Source organism: Manacus vitellinus, unplaced genomic scaffold (assembly GCF_001715985.3).
Source record: "Manacus vitellinus isolate BGI_N305 unplaced genomic scaffold, ASM171598v3 scaffold_40_pilon, whole genome shotgun sequence".
Lineage (NCBI taxonomy): Eukaryota > Metazoa > Chordata > Aves > Passeriformes > Pipridae > Manacus > Manacus vitellinus.
The window spans coordinates 4474183-4491438 of NW_021940541.1; the positions used below are offsets into that span (position 1 = coordinate 4474183).

The 17256-nt window shown below is 52.1% G+C and overlaps 1 protein-coding gene across 1 annotated transcript; it reads right to left on the reverse strand.

The window, feature by feature from the left end:
- Window positions 1-1148: 1148 nt before the first annotated feature.
- On the reverse strand, window positions 1149-16884 carry LOC115307677 (deleted in malignant brain tumors 1 protein-like). The gene is made up of 20 exons (XM_029961991.1): window positions 16683-16884; window positions 16291-16320; window positions 15836-15880; window positions 14952-15105; window positions 14534-14748; window positions 13076-13120; window positions 12160-12316; window positions 11779-11993; window positions 10318-10362; window positions 9434-9587; window positions 9016-9230; window positions 7559-7603; window positions 6675-6828; window positions 6257-6471; window positions 5501-5545; window positions 4283-4433; window positions 3765-3976; window positions 3316-3488; window positions 2268-2656; window positions 1149-1536 (listed from the first exon to the last, which is right to left on the reverse strand). Exons 1-20 carry the CDS (start codon window positions 16882-16884, stop codon window positions 1251-1253), a joined length of 3147 nt encoding a protein of 1048 aa, XP_029817851.1. The 3' UTR covers window positions 1149-1250.
- Between the last annotated feature and the right edge of the window lie 372 nt (window positions 16885-17256).

A 17256-nucleotide genomic window follows, 5' to 3' on the forward strand; every position in this document is an offset into this window, starting at 1 on the left:
AGTAAGCTGATGGTTCAGGTACCGTGATAAGATTTGAGAACCTTATACTGCAGAGGTTGTTAACTTGAGGGTTGTTAATGGGCTGCAAACTTTCCCTGGTCTTCTGACTTCTTTCAGTGCTGAGGTTTTTTGTCACACCCACCTCTTTTCATGAGATGAGCCACCAGCATAGAGAGCCTGTCATGCTTGGATTTTAATCTTGAATTGTCAATGAAATTACTCAAGGCAAGGAAATTGCTCGATCCCTCAAATTACTCTGCCAATGTGATCAGTTGTTGGTGTTTACCAAGGCTTACTGGATCTGGTGTGGAATTAGTTTCTTCACTTTATGTTTCAAGAGAAACCCAACAAGACTGAAAACAGCAACTAGGGGCAGCCCCCATCCTGGTCTGCAGCTTCCTCATGAGGGGAAGCAGAGGGACAGACACTGATCTCTCCAGTGGAGCAGTGACAGGACCCAAGGGAATGGCCTGAAGTTGTGTCAGGGGAGGTTTAGGTTTTATCAGGATAAGATTCGTCCCCCAGAGGGTGGTGGGGCACTGACCAGGCTCCCCAGGGCAGTGGGCATGGCCCCAAGGCTTCCAGACCTCAAGGACTGTTTGGACAACCATCTCAGGGACAGGGTGGGATTGTTGGAGTGTCCTGGGCAGGGCCAGGAGTTGGACTTGATGATCCTTCTGGGTCCCTTCCAACTCAGGCTATTTTATGATTCTGCCAGGGGCCAACAGCAATAATAAATGATGCTTGAGAAACATGAGATAGAACAGGAGTTGATGTTCTCCTGGATGACAAAACAGTCCAGCGCTTGGAAAGATGAGAGAATTCAGTTATACTTGATCCTTCATCTTGTTATCACCAACACATAAAAAAAAAATGGGGAGAAAATGGCATTCTAGATCAGACTTAAAGATTAACCAACTTCTTGCGCTCTCATATATCCAGGCTCAGGTGTATATTAATAGAACCTGTTTATAGAACTTAAACTGCAAATTAAACATTTCAGTTTTACCATTAAGGCAGCAAACAACAAACAAAAAGCTTAGAGACCACAAAACTGACTCCCCACAGAACTGCTGAAACAGCATTTTTGTTATATGGAGATGAAGAGGACTGATGTGAAGTGGGATTAACAGGCATGAATCAGTAAGCATATTCCTAATGTTTATTCTAGAGCTTCTGGTAATCTAGCAACACAGTTTCTTTCAGAATTCAGTTGGCATTTAAAGATCTATCTGTCAAAGGAGACAGTTTTATTTAGATTCAGGTTCATTCCTATTCTCAGAACCAGGTTCCCGAAGCTGTATTGGGCCAGCAATAACAATCACACTTTCTAGGCCAGAGCTTGCCTCTCTCTTGGGCCTGTTAATACAGCCTTGGTAGCACCTGGAAGAGTAGTCATAGGCCCTGCACACCACCAGTTCACACCGCAGGTAAACCACTGGGTCGCCCCAAACAAACTGGAAGGCCGCGAATGTAAAGCGCAGGATGTGTCTGTGGGGTGAATAATATGCAGCATAGGTAGAATCTCGAGCACACCTGAAAAGAAGCAGAAAAAAAATCTCATGAATACACACTGCAGTCAGTCATTTACGTGCAATAGAACACCCGACGTGAGAAGTGATTTCTAAACATAATGAAACTGGGTTTAGAAACCTGCAAGCAGGAAAAACAAAATGCCCTTCTTTGGCAGAAATAAACCATGTTACTTCCCCCTCAGGCTGTTGTGTGTCCAGATACATGGTGTTTGTAAGTATTTTGAAGGTAAATTAACCGTATCTGAGGTATGTCACTGTTATCTCCTGGATAATAACAATCCATGGTGAACCAGCCGTAGCCACTCAGTTTACTTGTCATTTTAAGCTGTGGGGTATGTGTGGTATATTTTGGGTCAATCCATCCCCTTTTCCCCAGTAAACCCCAAATGCCCTGTTTATTAATTAGAAACTGACCTTAATGTATGCTATATTCACACTATTCCACTAAATGAATAAAATTTAAAAATAAAAGGGAAAGGGAAAGGGAAAGGGAAAGGGAAAGGGAAAGGGAAAGGGAAAGGGAAAGGGAAAGGGAAAGGGAAAGGGAAAGGGAAAGGGAAAGGGAAAGGAAAGGGAAAGAAAGCGGAAAGGCAAGGGAAAGGGAAAGGGAAAGGGAAAGGGAAAGGGAAAGGGAAAGGGAAAGGGAAAGGGAAAGGGAAAGGAAGGAAAAATGGGACAGATATAGGAGTTCAAAGGCAGTTCTATCTGCAATTGTTATGCATAAGAGCTCACCCATTCCTGATTATATCATAGGTTACTGCCGTAGAGTTATGAGGAGCTGGAGATGCCACGCACGTGTCCAGAAATAGCACCAGGTTTGGATCAGAGCTGTGCAGGTAGGCTTGAAGGAACAAGTTCTGGTTGATATGGACATAGTATGGCGAGTCGTACACCGGCCGTGAGAAGTATGAAGAGTCATAAAACGTGAGGTTCACATCGTATCTGCTGTACTGAGTTTCATTGACTTCAAAATTGTTGTCCGCCACGTACATCGTTTGTGCCCACGTGTCCTCGAGCATCTTGCAGTTGACATGCAGGTGAAGATTTCTGTTTCTTGTGATTACAGAACCGGAAGAGGACCCTTTAATAACGTTGGAATAGGTGATTGTGTTGTTGTTTCCCTGTTTGGCGCATAAAAGGCAAAATTAATTCATGTAGTGAGGTACCCTATTGTACCTTCAAACTTTGCTGTATCCTTACAGCAATGCACACAGTAAAGAGATCATTTCCCAGAAAGTCTACCATGGAAAAGTTTGAATCCAGTAATTTCTGTCCTCAAGATAAGAGTCTGTAATCTCCATGTGATATACAGTGCCTACAAGGTTGGCCTAGAAAACTATTCACATTAAATGCAGACATAACTGAATTAAATATAACCTGTAAAATACTTTAAACATTATAGATGTAAAGGTTCAGGTCCAGCACAGTATTTAAGCTAAAATCTGACTTCAAACATGATTGGTCATATTTAATGAAAGCTTTGAGACGTTTTTAACCATCACATTTAGCCTGGAACCTTGAAAATGCCAAATATTTTCTTTCTTCCACAACTTATTCCTCAAAAGATGAATAACAGGCTATTAGGGAATGCCCTGGCAGCAGATGCAGGAAATACAAAGTCCTAACAAACCTTATGCCTGAGGAGAGGGAGAGGACACTTCCAGTCCCTGCAGACCTCAGTATAGTTTTCAGTTTGTGCTGGTTTTCAAGGCTAATTCTTCTGTTTGAATTATTATATCCTCCCAATATTTGCCCATTTTGTTGGAACATTCATTCCTACCTCTCTGACTGTGCCGCAGCGAGTGTAGGGAATGTCGAATACAACAGCCTCTGATGTGATGTTGGGTGTGCAAAGGGGGTCATTCAGGGTGAGATTCCAAACAGAATAGCCATGGGACTGAAGGAAGTATCTGCTCACAACTACATGCATGTAGTCTGGCAAACACAGCAGTGCTGGTGGATGGTAAAGAAAACATGTTACAAGCTCACTGAAGTGTCCCAAAAAAGGCTGGAAGTTGTGAATTAAATTAACAATATCTTTTGAAGAAGCAGCTGATATGACTGAAGGAGTTCAGAATCCAAACTATATACTTGAATCTGTATGAAAATGTTACAGATCTAATTTAAAATAACATGAAATGGGTGAAATTGGTACAACAATGTTAACAATCAGTGAATTAGCAAATAACTGAGAGGCAATTTTTACTTCTGCTTTAAAGATGAACTTACTAGTGCTTGAATCTGCTATAGTGGAGTAATAGTAGGCCTGAAACCCTCTGTATGTGTATCGAGAGTTGCTGTGGAATCGGACAGTCATCAGGTTTGAGGAGGACGTGTATGTGCGATAATAACCAGAACAGAACTTCCCAAGGAGAGGAGAGGTGTGAAGGGGCCCGTCATAAACTTCTATGTAGTCAGAGAGGCATCTGCCACCTTCCATTCTGGGGAGCAAACATGAATACTTTGTTAAATGCTTAATTTTATTTTTTTTTTTCACTCAGATTATCTGTTTATAGCAGAAGAGTGCATTTTACTGATGTGACTATCAAATATTTGAGACAGAAATTTAGGTCTCATTAGGTGCCAGCCACATTTTTGACTAAACAAACAAAAAAGAACACATTTCTTATCTCAGATGTACTTAAAAGCTTTGAAAAAGATCCTTGAAATCAAGTAGGCCTTTGCTTAGTAAGTCCTAGTTGTCAGTCCCATACCTTCATCTTCCCAAGTAATAAATTCTTACTTACTGAATATCTTCAAATCTAAGTGTGACAAGGAAGTTGCTCTTTACTTCTATTTCCCACACACAGTTGGCATTGTTTGGATAATTTTGGGGGTAAAATGGACTCTGAAATCTACCAGATGAAGAGGAAAGCAAGCCACCACAAGAGTAATCTTCTGCAGAGAAAAATATGAGAAGGAAAAGATATGTATACACCATTTAAAGTTGCTTTTGGAATATGGCTAAATGGAGTTTATGTCTAAAATTCAGAGGCAATGACTTCTACCAGCTTCTGTGGTCTTTTTATTATGTTCATATACATCTGAATACAGGTTAGGAGATGCTGAACACATTGAATAGCTTTAATAACACTGATTTTCAGTGTCTGCACTAGCAGGTTTTGGATATTTGACACAGAACTGCACAATTATTGAGGTTGGACTTCTGGAGGTCAGGAGGTCAGCTATTCCTTGAAAGAGAAAAAGTCCCAGCTAAGCCTGGTTCATCCCCATTACAATTGCTAATGACAAAAAGGAAGGGGAAGAAAAAGATCAAATTTTGTTTCAAAATAAACATGAAGAATTTATGCCACAGTCAAAAAATTGTATGATTTGTATACAGATCAGTTGCAGCTTAATCAAATGTCAGGGGAATCAAGATCTAAAAAAAGTCTAGTAGTAAAATGAAGTCAAGGATTTCTAGGATACTTTCAAGTGCAAGCTCAAACTATTCCTAGAAAAAAGAAGCCTGTAAATGGACAACATCTTTTAAATTATATTCCAAATTAGAAAACAAAATACATGTTTATTTCTTTTAACCTAAACAATGCACAAGACACCTACTCTGGTCTAAGGGACTTTCAATTTTTATTTTCAGTTTCTAGTAAACTTTGAAGACCCTTCTCCTACTGGTCCAACGTTCATGATGTGAACGTGACCCTTTTCCTCTGGGGACCCCACATCAGATGTTCCTTGTATGTTCTGCCTGAAGATCAGGAGACACTGTTTCACTGTGGGACTGACTGAGCACATGCACATGTTGCCCTCAGAGGTGGTCAACTCTCCATGCTTGGATACAGCCAAAAGCCATCTGGACATGGACTTAGGCAGCCAGCTCCAGGTGACATGGCTTTAGTAGGTGGGTTAGACTAGATGACCTCCAGAAATTCCCTCAAACACCAATCAGCCTGAGAACCATAAATGGAGGGGTCTATTTACTCTTGCCACAAGTCCTCTGAACCTACCTGAGGTTGGTGTCACGGTGGTTGTCCAGTTGGAAGTACCTGGTGCTGTAGGGAGAGAGCAGCAAGTGAGAGCACAGCATTTCACCCAAGACCGGGAGACCAGGGCAGGTCATCCCTCCCCAGAGCAAATCCAGGGATACAGGAACACAAACCCCACAGTCAACACTGTCACCTGGTGGGACCCAGCAAGAGCAACCTCAGCCAGCCTGGGACTCTGTGACCCTCAGGAGGGACAGGAGGTGGCCAGACCCCTCCAACCCTGCTGCCCCACCTCAGTGACACAGGGGGGAGTGGAGCTGGAGCTGCTGGTGCTGCAGACAGAGAGCAGCAGCCACACTTGCTCCTCCACACAGCTGCCACAAGGAGTTCACTGCACTGCATCTGAGTGCATCAGCCCTCTTGGGTTTGGGAAAACAAGTGGTTAAGCATGAGCAGGAGCATTGGTCTCTACAGCAATGAGAGTGCCAGGACCAAGTAACTCCTCTGCCTTCAGTATAGGCCCAAAAAACAGAGGATGGCTCAGTGGCAGCACTGGGGGAGGTGGAGAAAGTCCCATCCCTGCCCACCAGGCAAAGAAACAGTGTCTGGCAGCAGCCTCATGGTCGTGCTGTCCAAAAAGACGCCCCTGAGCAACGATGCCCATCAGTTGGCCCATGGGGTCTGGATGCCCACAGGTGTCAGGAGCCATCAGAAGCTCTTTAAGAGAGAGTTTCATCTTCTACCCTGTCAAAGGCTGAAGGAGAGCTCAGGTCTTACCTGCAGTGCTGTTGAAGGCAAGAAATGAGGAGTAGTAGGCCAGGAAACCTCTCCTGGTGATGCTGAAGTCACTGCGAAACAGGACGGAGAGCTGGTGCCCGGAGGATGTGAAGACTCGAGAGGTGTTGGTGCAAACAGTGCCCAGGAGCGGCCCCCCGAGGGGCCCGCCGTCGAACACCTCGATGGCATCGTAGGAGCAGTTGCTGCCTTCCAGCCTGGCGGGGACAGGGGGCTGTGTGGGCACCGCAGGCTGTGCCGCCTCCCGGCACGAGCCCTGATCCCCGGCTGGAGCTGCAGGGCCCAGCCACCCCAGCCCATCCCCATCTCGCCCCAGGGCTCGGGCACAGCAGCCAAGGCCCCGCAGTGGGCACGAAGCCGCCCCTGAGCCCACAGCCAGCCCCCCCTGCCCAGGACTCACTCCACATCCGAAAAGCGGAGCTCCACTCTGCGGGCCGGGTCCCACAGCCGAATGTGCCACACGCAGTGGGCGTTGTTGGGGTAGGAGTAGGGGTAGCCCGGGCTCTCGATGGAGCCCCACAGACCCTGCAGTAAGCCACCACAGGAGCCTGTCCCTGCGGAGAGGAGCAGAGACCTCTTGGCATCCCATCGCCTGGAGCCCTCAGAGAAAGGCCCCACCAAGGAGGCTCTGCCACAGCCCCACACAGACCCTCCCTCCTGGGCATGGGCCACCACCCCAAAGCATCATCCTGGTGTCCCCCCAACCACAGCATGGCTTGTGCTCAGCCTGTGCAGAAACCCCAATCTCTGGGGTTGGCCATCCAACAGGACAGCTGGGGCAGGAGATAAGCAGACCCCTTAACCCCTCTGGACCTAAATGTGGTCAATGACACTGGGGGAGATGGAGCTGGAACTATGGGGTGCTGTGGGGAGAATTCAGCAGGTGAGTGAGCAGCATTTTGTCCACGAGTAAAACCCAGCTGGCAGTCAGCCCTGTCCTAAAACCAGGTTGCTTCCAGTGCTGCCCAGAGAGGGGACAAGAGCTCATGGCATAAAGTAAAGCACAGAAGGTTCCTTTTGAACATCAGGAGACACTTTTTCAGTGGGAGGGTGACTGAGCACAGGCACAGGTTGCCCACAGAGGTAATGGACTCTCCGTGTTTGATACAGCCAAAAGACTCCTGGACACACTCCTAGGCAGCAAGCTTTGGGGGACCTGGCTTTAGTAGGTGGACTGGATCAGATGACCTCTGGAAATTCTTTCCAACATTAATCCTCCTGTGATTTATGTGATCCATAACCCCAGGGGTCTGACTACTCCTGCCCCCAGTCCTCTGAACCTACCTGAGGTCCATGTCCCTGTGGTCACCCAGCTGGAATTACCTGGTTCTGTAGGGAGAAAGCAGCAGGTGAACACTCAGCATTTTGCCTAAAAGGATCAGTTCGTCTGGGAGTGACCCCACCCCTAAAGGGACACTGAAACACAGAAGCCACAGTCACCACCTGGATCATGGCCAGTCCCTGTGTGGCTGCACCTCCAAACCTTCCCTCTCCATCCCTGCCCAGAGTGCAGCTTGTGTTCTGCATGTGCAAGAGCTCCCATCAGCAGGGCCTCCATCAACTTTCTTGATTGTTAATTGTTGGGTGATGGGACAGAGCAGACTCTCAACAAGTTTGCTCATGACACCAAACTGGGAAGAGTGGTTGGTCAATCAGAGGGTCCTGCTGCCATCCAGAGGGACCTCAACAGGCTGGAGAAATGGTCTGGCAGGAACATCATGCAGGACAATAAGGACAGGTGCCAAGTGCTGCTCCTGGGAAAGAACAACCCCACACACCAACAGGCACTGAGGGCCACCCATCTGGGAGACAACTCTCCAGAATAGGTCTTGGTGAGCACCAAGTTCAGATGGAGCCAGCAATGGGTTAGCAGGGGCTGTTGAGCTGGATGACTTCCAGAGGTCCCTTCCAAACTCAGTCATTCTGTGACTGTGTGACTCTGAGTAAGGTCAAGAGATAACCAGACCCCCAAACCCCTCTACACTTAATGATGCTCAGCGACATAGGGGGAGTCCAGTTGGAACTACTTCATGCTGTAGGGAGAGAACAGCAAGTGAGAGCACAGCATTTTACCCAAGACCAGGAGCCCAGGGCAGGTCATCCCTCCCCAGAGCAAATCCAGGGATACAGGAACACAAACCCCACAGTCAACACTGTCACCTGGTGGGACCCAGCAAGAGCAATCCACAGTCATCCTCTGTGACACTCAGGAGGGAGAGGAGGTGCCAGACTCCACCAGCCCTGCTGCCCCACCTGAGTTCAGTGACACGGGGGGAGTGGAGCTGGAGCTGCTGGTGCTGCAGACAGAGAGCAGCAGTCACACTTGCTCCTCCACACAGCTGCCACAAGGAGTTCACTGCACTGCATCTGAGTGCATCAGCCCTCTTGGGTTTGGGAAAACAAGTGGTTAAGCATGAGCAGGAGCATTGGTCTCTACAGCAATGAGAGTGCCAGGACCAAGTAACTCCTCTGCCTTCAGTATAGGCCCAAAAAACAGAGGATGGCTCAGTGGCAGCACTGGGGGAGGTGGAGAAAGTCCCATCCCTGCCCACCAGGCAAAGAAACAGTGTCTGGCAGCAGCCTCATGGTCGTGCTGTCCAAAAAGACGCCCCTGAGCAACGATGCCCATCAGTTGGCCCATGAGGTCTGGATGCCCACAGGTGTCAGGAGTCATCAGAAGCCCTTTAAGAGAGACTCTCATCTTCTGCCCTGCCAAAAGTGAAGGAGAGCTCAGGTCTTACCTGCAGTGCTGTTGAAGGCAAGAAATGAGGAGTAGTAGGCCAGGAAACCTCTCCTGGTGATGCTGAAGTCACTGCGAAACAGGACGGAGAGCTGGTGCCCGGAGGATGTGAAGACTCGAGAGGTGTTGGTGCAAACAGTGCCCAGGAGCGGCCCCCCGAGGGGCCCGCCGTCGAACACCTCGATGGCATCGTAGGAGCAGTTGCTGCCTTCCAGCCTGGCGGGGACAGGGGGCTGTGTGGGCACCGCAGGCTGTGCCGCCTCCCGGCACGAGCCCTGATCCCCGGCTGGAGCTGCAGGGCCCAGCCACCCCAGCCCATCCCCATCTCGCCCCAGGGCTCGGGCACAGCAGCCAAGGCCCCGCAGTGGGCACGAAGCCGCCCCTGAGCCCACAGCCAGCCCCCCCTGCCCAGGACTCACTCCACATCCGAAAAGCGGAGCTCCACTCTGCGGGTCGGGTCCCACAGCCGAATGTGCCACACGCAGTGGGCGTTGTTGGGGTAGGAGTAGGGGTAGCCCGGGCTCTCGATGGAGCCCCACAGACCCTGCAGTAAGCCACCACAGGAGCCTGTCCCTGTGGAGAGGAGCAGAGACCTCTTGGCATCCCATCGCCTGGAGCCCTCAGAGAAAGGCCCCACCAAGGAGGCTCTGCCACAGCCCCACACAGACCCTCCCTCCTGGGCATGGGCCACCACCCCAAAGCATCATCCTGGTGTCCCCCCAACCAGAGCACAGCTTGTGCTCGGCCTGTGCAGTAACCCCAATCTCTGGGGTTGGCCATCCAACAGGACACCTGGGGCAGGAGATAAGCAGACCCCTTAACCCCTCTGGACCTAAATGTGGTCAATGACACTGAAGGAGATGGAGCTGGAACTATGGGGTGCTGCAGGGAGAACTCAGCAGGTGAATGAGCAGCATTTTGCCTAAGAGTAAAACCCAGCTGGCAGTCAACCCTGTCCTAAAGCCAGGGTCCTTCCAGTGCTGCCCAGAGAGTGGACAAGAGCTCATGGCACAAACTAAAGCACAGAAGGTTCCTTCTGAACATCAGGAGACACTTTTTCAGTGGGAGGGTGACTGAGCACAGGCACAGGTTGCCCACAGAGGTGGTGGACTCTCCATGTTGGATACAGCCAAAAGACTCCTGGACACACTCCTAGGCATCAAGCTTTGGGGGACCTGGCTTTAGTAGGTGGACTGGATCAGATGACCTCTGGAAATTCTTTCCAACATTAATCCTCCTGTGATTTATGTGATCCATAACCCCAGGGGTCGGACTACTCCTGCCCCCAGTCCTCTGAACCTACCTGAGGTCCATGTCCCTGTGGTCACCCAGCTGGAATTACCTGGATCTGGAGGGAGAAAGCAGCAGGTGAACACTCAGCATTTTGCCTAAAAGGATCAGTTCGTCTGGGAGTGACCCCACCCCTAAAGGGACACTGAAACACAGAAGCCACAGTCACCACCTGGATCATGGCCGGTCCCTGTGTGGCTGCACCTCCAAGCCTTCCCTCTCCATCCCACCAGCCCAGAGTGCAGCTTGTGTTCTGCATGTGCAAGAGCTCCCATCAGCAGGGCCTCCATCATCTTTCTTGATTGTTAATTGTTGGGTGATGGGACAGAGCAGACTCTCAACAAGTTTGCTCATGACACCAAACTGGGAAGAGTGGTTGGTCAATCAGAGGGTCCTGCTGCCATCCAGAGGGACCTCAACAGGCTGGAGAAATGGCCTGACAGGAACATCATGCAGGACAATAAGGACAGGTGCCAAGTGCTGCTCCTGGGAAAGAACAACCCCACACACCAACAGGCACTGAGGGCCACCCATCTGGGAGACAACTCTCCAGAATAGGTCTTGGTGAGCACCAAGTTCAGATGGAGCCAGCAATGGGTTAGCAGGGGCTGTTGAGCTGGATGACTTCCAGAGGTCCCTTCCAAACTCAGCCATTCTGTGACTGTGTGACTCTGAGTAAGGTCAAGAGATAACCAGACCCCCAAACCCCTCTACACTTAATGATGCTCAGCGACATAGGGGGAGTCCAGTTGGAACTACTTCATGCTGTAGGGAGAGAACAGCAAGTGAGAGCACAGCATTTTACCCAAGACCAGGAGCCCAGGGCAGGTCATCCCTCCCCAGAGCAAATCCAGGGATACAGGAACACAAACCCCACAGTCAACACTGTCACCTGGTGGGACCCAGCAAGAGCAATCCACAGTCATCCTCTGTGACACTCAGGAGGGAGAGGAGGTGCCAGACTCCTCCAGCCCTGCTGCCCCACCTGAGCTCAGTGACACAGGGGGGAGTGGAGCTGGAGCTGCTGGTGCTGCAGACAGAGAGCAGCAGTCACACTTGCTCCTCCACACAGCTGCCACAAGGAGTTCACTGCACTGCATCTGAGTGCATCAGCCCTCTTGGGTTTGGGAAAACAAGTGGTTAAGCATGAGCAGGAGCATTGGTCTCTACAGCAATGAGAGTGCCAGGACCAAGTAACTCCTCTGCCTTCAGTATAGGCCCAAAAAACAGAGGATGGCTCAGTGGCAGCACTGGGGGAGGTGGAGAAAGCCCCATCCCTGCCCACCAGGCAAAGAAACAGTGTCTGGCAGCAGCCTCATGGTCGTGCTGTCCAAAAAGACGCCCCTGAGCAACGATGCCCATCAGTTGGCCCATGAGGTCTGGATGCCCACAGGTGTCAGGAGCCATCAGAAGCCCTTTAAGAGAGACTCTCATCTTCTGCCCTGCCAAAAGTGAAGGAGAGCTCAGGTCTTACCTGCAGTGCTGTTGAAGGCAAGAAATGAGGAGTAGTAGGCCAGGAAACCTCTCCTGGTGATGCTGAAGTCACTGCGAAACAGGACGGAGAGCTGGTGCCCGGAGGATGTGAAGACTCGAGAGGTGTTGGTGCAAACAGTGCCCAGGAGCGGCCCCCCGAGGGGCCCGCCGTCGAACACCTCGATGGCATCGTAGGAGCAGTTGCTGCCTTCCAGCCTGGTGGGGACAGGGGGCTGTGTGGGCACCGCAGGCTGTGCCGCCTCCCGGCACGAGCCCTGATCCCCGGCTGGAGCTGCAGGGCCCAGCCACCCCAGCCCATCCCCGCCTCGGCCCAGGGCTCGGGCACAGCAGCCAAGGCCCCGCAGTGGGCACGCCCCCTGACCACAGCCAAGCCCCCCTGCCAGGACTCACTTCCACATCCGAAAAAGCGGAGCTTCCACTCTGCGGGCCGGGTCCGCAGCCGAATGTGCCACACGCAGTGGCGTTGTTGGGGTAGGAGTTGGGGGTTAGCCCGGGCTCTCGATGGAGCCCCACAGACCCTGCAGTAAGCCACCACAGGAGCCTGTCCCTGTGGAGAGGAGTAGAGACCTCTTGGCATCCCATCGCCTGGAGCCCTCAGAGAAAGGCCCCACCAAGGAGGCTCTGCCACAGCCCCACACAGACCCTCCCTCCTGGGCATGGGCCACCACCCCAAAGCATCATCCTGGTGTCCCCCCAACCAGAGCACAGCTTGTGCTCGGCCTGTGCAGTAACCCCAATCTCTGGGGTTGGCCATCCAACAGGACACCTGGGGCAGGAGATAAGCAGACCCCTTAACCCCTCTGGACCTAAATGTGGTCAATGACACTGAAGGAGATGGAGCTGGAACTATGGGGTGCTGCAGGGAGAACTCAGCAGGTGAATGAGCAGCATTTTGCCTAAGAGTAAAACCCAGCTGGCAGTCAACCCTGTCCTAAAGCCAGGGTCCTTCCAGTGCTGCCCAGAGAGTGGACAAGAGCTCATGGCACAAACTAAAGCACAGAAGGTTCCTTCTGAACATCAGGAGACACTTTTTCAGTGGGAGGGTGACTGAGCACAGGCACAGGTTGCCCACAGAGGTGGTGGACTCTCCATGTTGGATACAGCCAAAAGACTCCTGGACACACTCCTAGGCATCAAGCTTTGGGGGACCTGGTTTTAGTAGGTGGACTGGATCAGATGACCTCTGGAAATTCTTTCCAACATTAATCCTCCTGTGATTTATGTGATCCATAACCCCAGGGGTCGGACTACTCCTGCCCCCAGTCCTCTGAACCTACCTGAGGTCCATGTCCCTGTGGTCACCCAGCTGGAATTACCTGGTTCTGTAGGGAGAAAGCAGCAGGTGAACACTCAGCATTTTGCCTAAAAGGATCAGTTCGTCTGGGAGTGACCCCACCCCTAAAGGGACACTGAAACACAGAAGCCACAGTCACCACCTGGATCATGGCCAGTCCCTGTGTGGCTGCACCTCCAAACCTTCCCTCTCCATCCCTGCCCAGAGTGCAGCTTGTGTTCTGCATGTGCAAGAGCTCCCATCAGCAGGGCCTCCATCAACTTTCTTGATTGTTAATTGTTGGGTGATGGGACAGAGCAGACTCTCAACAAGTTTGCTCATGACACCAAACTGGGAAGAGTGGTTGGTCAATCAGAGGGTCCTGCTGCCATCCAGAGGGACCTCAACAGGCTGGAGAAATGGTCTGGCAGGAACATCATGCAGGACAATAAGGACAGGTGCCAAGTGCTGCTCCTGGGAAAGAACAACCCCACACACCAACAGGCACTGAGGGCCACCCATCTGGGAGACAACTCTCCAGAATAGGTCTTGGTGAGCACCAAGTTCAGATGGAGCCAGCAATGGGTTAGCAGGGGCTGTTGAGCTGGATGACTTCCAGAGGTCCCTTCCAAACTCAGTCATTCTGTGACTGTGTGACTCTGAGTAAGGTCAAGAGATAACCAGACCCCCAAACCCCTCTACACTTAATGATGCTCAGCGACATAGGGGGAGTCCAGTTGGAACTACTTCATGCTGTAGGGAGAGAACAGCAAGTGAGAGCACAGCATTTTACCCAAGACCAGGAGCCCAGGGCAGGTCATCCCTCCCCAGAGCAAATCCAGGGATACAGGAACACAAACCCCACAGTCAACACTGTCACCTGGTGGGACCCAGCAAGAGCAATCCACAGTCATCCTCTGTGACACTCAGGAGGGAGAGGAGGTGCCAGACTCCTCCAGCCCTGCTGCCCCACCTGAGCTCAGTGACACAGGGGGGAGTGGAGCTGGAGCTGCTGGTGCTGCAGACAGAGAGCAGCAGTCACACTTGCTCCTCCACACAGCTGCCACAAGGAGTTCACTGCACTGCATCTGAGCGCATCAGCCCTCTTGGGTTTGGGAAAACAAGTGGTTAAGCATGAGCAGGAGCATTGGTCTCTGCAGCAATGAGAGTGCCAGGACCGAGTAACTGCTCTGCCTTCAGTATAGGCCCAAAAAACAGAGGATGGCTCAGTGGGAGCACTCGGGGAGGTGGAGAAAGCCCCATCCCTGCCCACCAGGCAAAGAAACAGTGTCTGGCAGCAGCCTCATGGTCGTGCTGTCCAAAAAGACGCCCCTGAGCAACGATGCCCATCAGTTGGCCCATGAGGTCTGGATGCCCACAGGTGTCAGGAGCCATCAGAAGCCCTTTAAGAGAGACTCTCATCTTCTGCCCTGCCAAAAGTGAAGGAGAGCTCAGGTCTTACCTGCAGTGCTGTTGAAGGCAAGAAATGAGGAGTAGTAGGCCAGGAAACCTCTCCTGGTGATGCTGAAGTCACTGCGAAACAGGACGGAGAGCTGGTGCCCGGAGGATGTGAAGACTCGAGAGGTGTTGGTGCAAACAGTGCCCAGGAGCGGCCCCCCGAGGGGCCCGCCGTCGAACACCTCGATGGCATCGTAGGAGCAGTTGCTGCCTTCCAGCCTGGTGGGGACAGGGGGCTGTGTGGGCACCGCAGGCTGTGCCGCCTCCCGGCACGAGCCCTGATCCCCGGCTGGAGCTGCAGGGCCCAGCCACCCCAGCCCATCCCCGCCTCACCCCAGGGCTCGGGCACAGCAGCCAAGGCCCCACAGTGGGCACAAAGCTGCCCCTGAGCCCACAGCCAGCCCCCCCTGGCCAGGACTCACTCCACATCCGAAAAGCGGAGCTCCACTCTGCGGGCCGGGTCCCACAGCCGAATGTGCCACACGCAGTGGGCGTTGTTGGGGTAGGAGTTGGGGTAGCCCGGGCTCTCGATGGAGCCCCACAGACCCTGCAGTAAGCCACCACAGGAGCCTGTCCCTGCGGAGAGGAGCAGAGACCTCTTGGCATCCCATCGCCTGGAGCCCTCAGAGAAAGGCCCCACCAAGGAGGCTCTGCCACAGCCCCACACAGACCCTCCCTCCTGGGCATGGGCCACCACCCCAAAGCATCATCCTGGTGTCCCCCCAACCAGAGCATGGTTTGTGCTCGGCCTGTGCAGAAACCCCAATCTCTGGGGTTGGCCATCCAACAGGACACCTGGGCCAGGAGATAAGCAGACCCCTTAACCCCTCTGGACCTAAATGTGGTCAATGACACTGGGGTACATGGAGCTGGAACTGTGGGGTGCTGCGGGGAGAACTCAGCAGGTGAGTGAGCAGCATTTTGTCCACGAGTAAAACCCAGGTGGCAGTCAGCCCTGTCCTAAAGCCAGGGTCCTTCCAGTGCTGCCCAGAGAGGGGACAAGAGCTCATGGCACAAAGTGAAACACAGAAGGTTCCTTCTGAACATCAGGAAACACTTTTTCACTGGGAGTGTGACTAAGCACAGGCACAGGTTGCCCACAGAGGTGGTGGACTCTCCATCCTAGGAGATAGCCAAAAGCCACCTGATCATGGCCTTGAGCAATCAGCTCCAGGCAACCCTGCTTTAGCCAGGGCTTAGGACCCCATTACTCCAGATGTCCCTTCCAACCTCAACCATCCTGTTATTCTGTGATCCATAACTGAAGGGAGAAGCTAGTCGGACCCCATAACCCCTCTGGACATACCTGTGGTCCATGGCATGGGGGTTGTCACGCTGAAGATAGCTCTCACTGCAGGGAGAGAGCAGCAAGTGAGAGTGCAGTTCTTTGCCTAAGAGGATCATCCTGCTGGGAGACCCCCCTATCCAAGGGGAACCCCAGGACAGTAAAACCTGAAAGCCACAGTGGGCACTGTAATGAGGCAGGACTGAGCAGCTGCAGTGTCATCTGCCCCACCACCTGCTCGAGGGCATCCCCACTGTGGCACCATGAAGACCAGTGCAAAACCTCTTCCCCTGAAGAAGTGGTTGCTCAGTCACAAAGGATCCCAAGCAATCCCACATCATCCTGAGCATCAGGGATGTTACCCTGGGTCTGTAAGTGCAGCCCACATTTGGGTCTTCTGCTCTGATGAACACAGAGCGTCCCAGAGGCAGAACAACCCACGGAAAAGTAGTATATAAATAGAAATCTCTGGTTACCTGCTCGTCGAGGCACTGTTAGTCCTGAGTCTGCAAAGAGAGAAAACCAGAAGGTGTGAGGCACTCAGATTCCTCATCTCCTCTCGGAGTATGTACTATAATCTCATGGAGAGCTATGAAGGGATCCATGGGGAGGATGGCCTGGCTAAAACCCATCATCCTCCTCAGTCTGCACAGGAGCAGTCTGCAAAATCCCAGACATCCTGAGCACAGTCTACAAGTGCAGAAGAGTGCTCCCTCTGAAACACAGGCCCCTGCATCAGGGATGTGGACCTATGACCCTCTGCTGCCCTGCAGAGCACAGAGGAAGGGTTGGACAGGCTTTGCCCAGCCTCACACAAACACCACGTGGGTTTTCTTCAGGAAACTGCCCCCAAAACACAAAAACCCACCTGAGCATATGACAGAAGCATCTCCATGATGACAGACATAGTACTGGTAGCTGTAGGGGCACTGCAACAAATTGTCTTCATACCCTGCACAATTCACCTCCGTGATGAAGTACGGGTATGAGTCGCTCGAAGGGAAATCGTGCATCACTCCAAGGGGTGATCCGCAGCCAAGCTGCCTGCACACAACCTCAGCATCTTCCATGTTCCACAGGTACCCACACACCTTCTCCCAGCTTCCAAGGAACTGGATTTCCACGTTGCCTGCGCAGCGGTTCGGCCCACCACTCAGCCTCAGCCTCGACCTCGGCCACGGCTCTTGGAGAGACACAAACCCCTGTGTCAGGCCAGCAGTGCTCTGGGCTCAGGCAGTGGCATTGGACAGGAGAGCACAGGCTCCCATGTCCTCTCTGGGCACCCATCTGCACCCACAGCACAGCTCAGGGCTGGCAGCCCCTGCTTGGCCTCCCGTGCTGAGGGACAGACAGGTTGGGCCAGCAGCAGGTCCCATCCCCATGCCCTGGGCCACCAGAAGGGCCTTGGCAGACACACTCACCGTCATCTGGAACTGGAACTG

Bases quoted from the DNA above. Each gene is read 5' to 3' on its own strand.
- LOC115307677 (XM_029961991.1), bottom strand. From the start codon at position 16,884: ATGGAAGATGCTGAGGTTGTGTGCAGGCAGCTTGGCTGCGGATCACCC. The intron at 16,321-16,682 runs GTGGGTTTTTGT...CTCTCTTTGCAG, and splicing joins TGCTTCTGTCATATGCTCAG to ACTCAGGACTAACAGTGCCT. The intron at 5,546-6,256 runs GTAAGACCTGAG...CTCTCCCTACAG, and splicing joins TGCCTTCAACAGCACTGCAG to CACCAGGTACTTCCAACTGG.